We start from the raw sequence: 9,144 nt of genomic DNA, 5'->3' as shown, positions 1-9,144 counted from the left end.
CTTCCCACACTTTTCTCCCCTACACTTACTCTTTGACACGTATTCTTTGATCCAGTGACACTGGCCTCTACACTGTTCCATGAACAAGACATTCCATCTCCTGGCTTTGGGCATTCTCTCTGGCTGGCCTTCATGCCTGGAATGCTCTCTTTCCCTGGCTTCCTTTTAGTCCCAAGTAAAACCACATCTTCTCCTGGAATCTGTCCCCAACCCCTTTTAATGCCAGTGTCTTCCCTCTGTGAATTATTTTCTATTTATCCTGTATATAGCTTGCTTTGTATATATTTGTTTGCATGTTGTCTCCCCCATTAGATTGTAAGCTCCTTGAGGGCAGGGACTGTCTTTTGCTTTTTTTTTTTTTTTGTATTCACAGTTCTTAGAACAGTGCCTGGCACATACTAGGCACTTAATAAATGTTTACGATTGATTGATTTACCAAATTATAAAGGAGTTGTGACCTGTTTCTTTGTATCACTGCATATTTTCTAGGCCTTTCCCTTCATCTCATTACCCTCAAAGTTCAAGAGCTTCTTTCAAATGCCAACCACTTTAATTTCTGGGGCTTCCTATAGAAGGCTTTACCTAGCCTCTTATAAATTGTTCAAAAGCAGTGCCTTTTTTTTTTAAACCAGAAATCTCTGCTGCCCCACAGTTTTTACTTTTAAAAAAAAGTTTTAAATTTAAAAAAAATTTATTTTTATTTATTTTTATTATTTTTAAGAGAGTTTTTACTTTTAAAATACATATCTGAACATATATTGAGCACATCTAAATATCTACAGAGTAACCAGTGGTATCTGTTTTAGAACCATTTGCTGTGCAAATACTTCATAAAATTCATATGAAAGAATATAGCTAAATAAATAGGAAATTAATTATAAGTTATATTTATGTATAGATCATGCATACCAAGAGAGGACTTTGCAGTTTGTTTGTAACTGTGATTTATACATCTTCGATGAGCTTCTCAAGTGTCTTCTGGGCTACCATTCAGCTCATAGTGACTATCTTAAAATAAGAAATGCTTGTTGAGGCAAGGTTTTTTTTTTTTTTTTCTTGAGATAGTATCACACCTATTGCTTTGCCACCATTTCATCTTCTTTCCATGTTTTATGGATGAATCAACTTCAGTTATGATAATCTGAGACAGTGCCTGGCACTAGTTAGCCAGGGGAAGGTCAACTATTTTTGATCACTTACGATCCTGATCCTTTCTGTCCCCTCTCCTCCCCCTAGATGCTCCTCAATTAATGTCTTAAAATAGCAGGTCATTCTCAGCTGCCAGACTGGAGTCTGCCCAGGGGAGAGGAAAACATCAACTGCTCGAGTATAGGAGAAAAGTGACCAAAGACAAGAAAAGATTGTGACTGTCTACAAGAAAATAGCTACTTTTTAAAATTTCTACTTTTCTACAAGAAAAGTACATTGTGCTTCCTTGGAGAGGAAAAAAAGGATCTCTTTCTTCTACATAGGTGCATTGCTCCTGTCTTATTGAGCATCAGGGTTTTGTAAAGGATTTAATTTTTTTTTTTTGGAAAACCAAAACCAGTAGCTTAGCGATGAAACGGAACATTGCGGTCTTCTTTGGAGCCCTTTTTGGTGCCCTAGGAGTTCTGCTCTTTTTGGTGGCTTTCGGGTCAGATTATTGGCTGCTTGTGACTGAAGTTGGGAAATGTTCAGGTGAACATAATGTGCGTTTTGTTTTCTTCTTCAGAATAATGATTTATTTTGTAGTCTCTAGTATATGTTTTTCCCTCCTCTTGTGGGTGTGGGTGAGAATAGTGGGTCTAATGCTTGAATTCCTACGTTCAAGAGATGTGATAATGTTAAATACAAGTTTATCAGTCAGCATTAGAAATATTTTTATTTCTTTTTTAAATGACTGACTGTGACTAGGTTGGTTGCTCTCTATCTAATAATATGTTTTTTGTGTTTTGGGCAGGTAGAGAATGTCACTTTCCACCATGAAGGTTTCTTTTGGAGATGTTGGTTTAGTGGCATTGCTGAGGAAAACACAGCCAACATTTGGAAATTCTGGTACAGTAAGTGAGATTTAACTTCATTTTTGTTGTTATTAAAAAGATGAACAACTTTAATGTGTAGCAACATAAACATTTCACTGAGTTATTATAGCATCTGAAGTAATTGCCTTTCCAATACTTTGGGGGGATAGTTTTTTTGGCCAATACAGTTGTATTGTCTGGAAAATAATTTTTTAGGGTGTGTGTGTGTGTGTGTGTGTGTGCGCGTGTGCGAGTGCATGTGCACGTGCATGTGTTTGTGTGTGTGTGTAAAAGGTGACTGGTAGTAGTTAACATGACACTTAATACCTGATAGTCACCATCCAACGAGGGGCAATTTAACTTTCTTCTCCCTACCACCATTCCCAAGTATCTGTTATTAACATTATCTTGAAAATTAAACTTCTTCCAGCTATAGCCTTTTAAAACCTTGTAACTTTGGAAATTCTAGAAGGGATGATTTATCTTTTTATATCCAAATCTCTGAAATTTTTATTTAAGTATATATACTAGAACCTTGTAAGCAATAGTAGTAGAGACATGAAAATTTGTTCGAACTATGTTGCATGATATATAAACAGATAAATTTCCTTTTATGTAAACATAGTTTTGAAATGTACATGAGATATTTCTATGGCCCTACTAAGGCAGACTACCATGATCCATTTTTCCCCCCAGATGCATATCATATGATTTATGTAAGCTCAGATATTGATTTGTTTAAAAAAAACAATAACTTGCATTATGGCTAGTTGGCATCAAGGTAAAAATAGTCACTTAAAGAATGTTCATTTTTCCTGATAATGATTGAGAACTTCTCTTGCTGTGTCTGTAATTATAAACTTTGTGAGATGCAGCAAGGGAAGTTATTTCTATACCAGGCAAAATTGTGGAATCTATAATTAAGGGTAGAATCACTGAACACTTTAGCAACCTAATTTATTGGGGAAAAGGTAAGATGGTTTCCATAAGAATAAAGTTTTTTTTTTTGCCCAGGGTCGCTCGGCTAGTAAGTGCTATGTGTCTGAGGCCGGATTTGAACTCAGGTCCTCCTGAATACAGGGCCTGTGCTCTATCCACCGTGCCACCTAACTGCCCCAGAATAAAGTTGATTTTAATTGAGTTTTGTGCTTATTCTTTTTTTAGTCCTGTCCGACTCTTCGTGACCCCATTTGGGGTTTTCTTGGCTGAGATACTAGAGTGGTTTGCTATTTTTTTCTCCAGCTCATTTTACAGATGAGGAAACTGAGGCAAAGAGAGTTAAGCGACTTGTCTAGGGTCACACAGTTAGTAAGTGTCTGAGGCCAGATTTGAACTCTGGAAGAGGAATTTTCCTGATTCAAGACACTGTGCTCTATCTGCCCCTTAACTGCTCATTAACTGCCCCTTAAGAGACTTCCTTGAGGGTAATATGGATAAAGGTGAATCATTTAGCGTGATACATTTGGATTGTCAAAAGACCTTTGACATAGTTGAGTAGAATTTAGGGAGAGCTATGCTGTCTTGTACTTAGAGACAAAAATCAAATTATATTTTATATCAATAATATGGGGAGTGACATATAGACAATAGCATTTCCCTCAGTAGTGAATGTTGGTGCCAAATGAATTTTTAGAGGGAATATGAAACGAAATCTCTAGGTTTTCAGATCATAACTTCTTTGTAAATTATCTCTCTCAGTAAACAAATAATAAACACTGAATGGGAGCTAATTTTCTTTTCAACATCATCTTTTCTCTATAAATGGAGTCAAAAAAAGGCATATAAAGGGCAGATTCTGGTTAGCTGATATCTGGATAGTCAAGGTTTTATTCTAGTGTTGATGGTAATAAAAAGATCTGTCTCCATTTTGAAGACTGTGTTCAGTGGAACAATTCCCTAGCTGATTGAAATTGTAATTGATATAGCATTTATTGAAATAGTAATTCATCTAGCATGCCCGATGTATGCCAGGCTCTGTGCTAAGCTCTGAGAATATGAAGAAAGAAGGGAAAAAACATGCAAACAGCTATATACAAACAAGATATATACAGGATAAATTGGGGATCATCTCAGAGAGAAAGTGTAAGATGAAAGAAGATTGGAAAGGTTTCTTGAAGAAGATGAGATTTTAGTTGAGACTGGGAGGAAGCCAGAGAAGCTGAGATAAGGAGGGGCTTCATTCTAGTCATGACTGACAGGACAAATTCTCAGAGTCAAGAGATGGAGTGTTGTATGGGAGGAACAACAAGTAAGCCAGTGTCACTGGAAGGGAGTAAGATGAAAGAAGACTGGAGAGGTAGGAAGGGGCCGGATTATGAAGGGCTTTGAAAACCAAACAGAGGATTTTACATTTGGTGCTGGAAGTAATAGGGAGAATTTTAGATTCCATGAGTTTGCCTTCAATAAACTGCAATTTATTGAATGGGGGGGAGGGAGGGATGAAATGACCTGCTCAGACCTGCATTTTATAAAATCAATTTAACAGCTTAGTGGAGGATAGATTGGGGTGGGGAGAGACTTGAGGCAGGGAAACCAACCAGCAGGATATTGTGCACTATTTGCAGGCATGAAGTGGTGAGGGCCAGCTCTAGGGTGATGGCAGTGTCAGAAAAGACAAGTATAGGAGAACGTTATGAAGATGAAATCAAAGGCCCTGACAACTTACTGGTCTTGGGGTGGTGGAGGAGAGAAAGAGTGAAGATTGAGGATGAAACCTAGGTTGTCACTCTTGTTAACTAGGATGGTAGTGCCCTTGATGGTAATAGGAAAGTTAGAAAGAAGTGGCACAGCGGATGGAACACTGGTTCCTGAGATAGGAGGACCTGAGTTCAAATTCGGCCTCAGATACTTACTAGCTGTGTGACTCAGGCAAGTCACTTAACCCTTACCACTTAACCCAAACCACTTAACCCACTTAACCCAGTTGCCTCCCCTCAAAAAAGCAAAAAAAAAATGAGGGTTTGAGGGAAAAGATTCAATTTTGGACATATTGAATTTAAGATGTCTATAGGAGCAGATAATGTTGAGCAAACAATAATGAAATCTAGGTGAAACATTCTTCCAAACAATTTTCCTGCCCCCTCCAAATAATAGTAGCTCTGTGTGTGTGTGTGTGTGTGTGGGATTTAATTCTCTACTTTACTTTGTGTGGTCACAACTTATGTCCCCTCAAAGCCACTCTTTATTATAAACAAGAACATTTCATCTTCTCAATAATAACGACTTTTCTCAATTTTGATTCATTTCTAGCAAATCAATCACCATCTAAGAACTGTACACATGCTTACCTCTCCCCATATCCCTTCCTGAGAGATGAGCACAATTCGACCTCCTATGACTCTGCAGTCAGTAAGTACTTCACTTTCCTGGAATGCTCAATTTAAAGAATAATTCCCAGTACTAATGTTAGATCAAAGAGATTGTGGTTCATTTTTTAAAAAATCATTTAATAGCCTGAAGTTAGGCATTTTCTCTCCCTATAAATAGATCACAAACTTAGAGATATACCTATGAAATGATATTTAACAGATTCTTGGGTCTTCTAGTAACTGCTGTGATAGAATTTCAGGATATGGAGTCAGAAGACCTTGGCTCAGATCCTAGTTCTGCAGCTTACTAGCCGAGTCACTTTGGACAAAATACTTTATCTTGATGAACCTCAGTTTCCTCATCTGTAAAATGGGAAGGGTTGGACTAAGGGATCTCTGAGGTCTCCTCCAGCTCGAAATCTAATAGTATTTTTTTGCTATTTTGTATTATCAAAATTCTTTTAAAATGTTTTGACAATAGGAAAAATGACTTCTCTTAAAAAAGAAATAAATTTTTAAGAATACCCTAAAACTCATCCCCAAATTAAGACAGCTCTTTTAATAAAAATGTCAATTTTTTGAATTTATTTTACAATTGCTTATTTGGCTACTCATAAAAATGATGTTTTTTTCTGTCTTATCTCTAAAAGATTGGTGCAAGCAGCATAACTTATCCAAGTTGATTCTCAGAATAATTAACTAGAAGATATACTTATGTAGCTTTCTTTGTGGCTACATAATCTCATTGAGTGAGTTTCAGAGAAAGTATAGAAACTTCCTAGGTCTCTTATACTGTCAGTCTGATTCAACCAATGCATAAATCAAGGCTGGTCAGCTTGACCAAGGGTAGGAGCCAGAATTCACCAATGTCATCAGTGAAGGCCACAATATTTTTATTTTCAAAATTTTAATGCCTAATTCATTTTTATACTGAGCAGACTTGACAAATGTTTATATTATCCATCCATTTATTCATTTGTATGTAAAATCGATTTTGTCTCCACACTATGCTATCATTTTTCTTTCAAAGGACATAGTACTTCACTTAATGGTACCATAAATACAATACTTAATGTCAATTCTTTGTTTTTTCCTCATGCTTGCTTCAAATACGGCACACAAAGTTCTGTAAAATCATAAGCCATCTGCCCTTGGCATAAATTAATGTCTGGATAGGCCAAAGTGTCAAAAGTTACTCATATAAGCAGGCTTTGGAGCCTGAATCACTTGGGTAATTGTGTAGGGGTCTGACCAGAAAATATGACACTTAGAAGGTACCCTACTCCAAGGCCACTATATTAAGAAGTCACATCATCTAAGTCAATGTGGAAGGATTTGTTAAAGTCCCACTTATTTGCCATGCACATTAGGCTTAATACAAAGATGATTGGACAGATGCCTCTTCTTGTCTCAGTATAAAACTAATACTTTCCATCCCGGAGCATCTAATATACCACCAGAAAGTAGCTTCAGGCTACTTTATGTGTGGCACATCTTACAAGGTTCCTTTATAAGGATTTCCAATCCCAGTCAACTCCATGCTTGCAGTCTAGTTCAGGGAGAACAACAGGGTTGTATCTAGGGAACAGGAATTATAAGGTTAATTCAATCACCAGCAAAGTAGGGATTCATGGAGCTGGCAAGTACCCTGTCATGGAAACCAGAGGACATTTTTTTTTTTTAAATTTGGACTCTCATCTTTCCTTTTTCTCTTTTCAATATTATTATTTTTACTCTTGAACAAAGAGGCATCTCTGTCCTGATCCATGCTTGCCAGAATAGTATTTGTTGTTTAGTCATTTCCAATTCTTTGTTGGAACCCCATTTGGGGCAAAGATACTGGAGTGGTTGGCTATTCCCTTTTCCAGCTCATTTTACAGATGAGAAAACTGAGGCAAACAGGGTTTAGTGATTTACCCAGGGTCATGCAGCTAGTAAGGGTCTGAGGCCAGATTTGAGTCCACAAGATGAGTCTTCTGACTCCAGGCCTGGCACCCTATCCATTTCACCACCTGGATGAATAGTATATCTATATATAAATTAGTTGATGGGAGAGTGGAGGCCTGGGAGCACAAGGCAGTGGATTTAGAGATGGAAGGGACCGTGAGGTCATCTAGTCCAGATCCCTCATTATAAAATACAAAGTATAAACTTGAGGAAACTGAGGCACAGGGAGCTTAAGTGACTTATGCCCCAGGCCATACAATCAGTCATCAATCATTTATCAAGTGTTATCAGGATTTCTGGCTCTAAATTATTCATGTTCCTCTTCCTCTAACTATAGCCTCATCAATCAACCCTAGTCCCTGCCCTGCCCTGCCCCATTTTTACCTTATTTGTCTTTGTTGCATTTTCTGGTGAGGCTTCTATGGCCAAGTGAAAAGCAGGGAAAATGCACCAGCCAAAGAACTTGCTTAATCACTCAGTTAGCATTTGTTGAGTGTCTCCTATGTCCAGCCATGGTATCTATTACTTCTATATCCAGGAATGGGGCTAGTCCACAAGTTCAGAGAGGATCTACTAGCCAACTATGAGTCAGAATGGTGAAGGTGGTGGTAACTGTCTAGGTAAATGATCAGAAAACAGTACTGACATTAGTTCAGGAAACTGGATTACCAAGATAATCACCTTAAATTATTCAGAGTTATGGAGAACACAAGGAAGTACAATTTTATTTTGGAAATCCCAAAAGCCGTAGCTGGTTCTCTCCTTATCTCAGTACATTTTGACAAAAAAAAAATAAAGAATACATTCTTGTAACAAAATCTTTTCTTTTACTTTCTCTGCTCTCAAACAATTTCACTACTCAATAATTTTTCTCTAAGTTGAATGTGGTTTAGCTTTGCTAGAAAAGACAAAGGGTAAAATTAAAGGAAGAATTAGCTGTTTAACTCTAGGTGAGGTGGAAGGGTAGAGACCATTCAGCTAGGCCATGCAGTGGATAGAGTGCCAGATGTGGAGTCAGAAGAACCTGAGTTCAAATACGGCTTCAGATACTTATTAGCTATGTGACCCTGGGCAAGTCACTTAACCCTGTATGCCTCAGTTTCCTCAACTGTAAAATGAGCTAGAGAAGGAAATAGCAAATCACTCCAGTATCTGTGCCAAGAAAACCCCAAATGGGTTTACAAAGAGTTAGACACGACTGAAATGACTCATCAGCAATTTTATCCCCACTCAACTAATCCTTAGCTTCCTCTCATCAAGTCTAATTCTTTCCTGCCTTCTCTAGTTTAGGTATTCAAGTTGTTGATCCCAGTACACACTGGATAGGAAATACTAGGAGTGATCCAGTGCTGCAGAAGCTTCCTAGTCCTATTTTCCTTCTAACCAAAGGTATTTAATCTGAAAACCTGAAATTTAAAAGGAAGTTACAACTGTAGACTGGAGAATTATTTTCACCTTCTCTTTTTGTTTAGTTTGATCTTTTTGTTTAGTTTTTCATTCATTTCTGACTCTTCATGACTCCATTTGGGGTTTTCTTAGTAAACATATCAGAATGGTTTGCCATTTCCTTCTCCAGTTCATCTTATACGTGAGGAAAGTGAGACAAACAGGATTAAGTGACTTTCCCAGGATCACACAACTGGTAAGTATCTGAGGCTGGATTTGAACTCAGGTCTTCCTGAGTCCAGGCTTCGTACTCTATCCACTGTGCCACCTAGCTACCTGATTAAATCATAGGAACAGACTAAAAGGAGAAAAATAGGAACAGACTAAAAGGAGGAAGAAGGTGATATATAAGTTTGGGAGCTCTGGTTATCTGCCTCATAACAGAATTCTGTTTTTTTTTTTTCTTTTCCCATCACTGTGGCCTTGGTATACATAAGCTA

The 9,144-nt window shown here is 37.6% G+C and overlaps 1 protein-coding gene across 1 annotated transcript in view; it reads left to right on the top strand.

The window, feature by feature from the left end:
• The first annotated feature begins 1,559 nt into the window (after positions 1-1,559).
• The window catches only part of TMEM182 (transmembrane protein 182), a 74,898-nt gene continuing 67,313 nt past the window's right edge, over positions 1,560-9,144 (top strand). The window contains exons 1-3 of the mRNA XM_027866397.1: positions 1,560-1,691; positions 1,943-2,042; positions 5,253-5,351. Of these exons, the coding sequence (XP_027722198.1) occupies positions 1,560-1,691; positions 1,943-2,042; positions 5,253-5,351 (331 nt within the window). The remainder of the gene's footprint in view (positions 1,692-1,942; positions 2,043-5,252; positions 5,352-9,144) is intronic.

Source organism: Vombatus ursinus, unplaced genomic scaffold (genome assembly GCF_900497805.2).
Source record: "Vombatus ursinus unplaced genomic scaffold, bare-nosed wombat genome assembly UNPS02014781.1, whole genome shotgun sequence".
Taxonomy (NCBI): domain Eukaryota; kingdom Metazoa; phylum Chordata; class Mammalia; order Diprotodontia; family Vombatidae; genus Vombatus; species Vombatus ursinus.
This window is presented reverse-complemented; position numbering and strand designations above follow the sequence as displayed.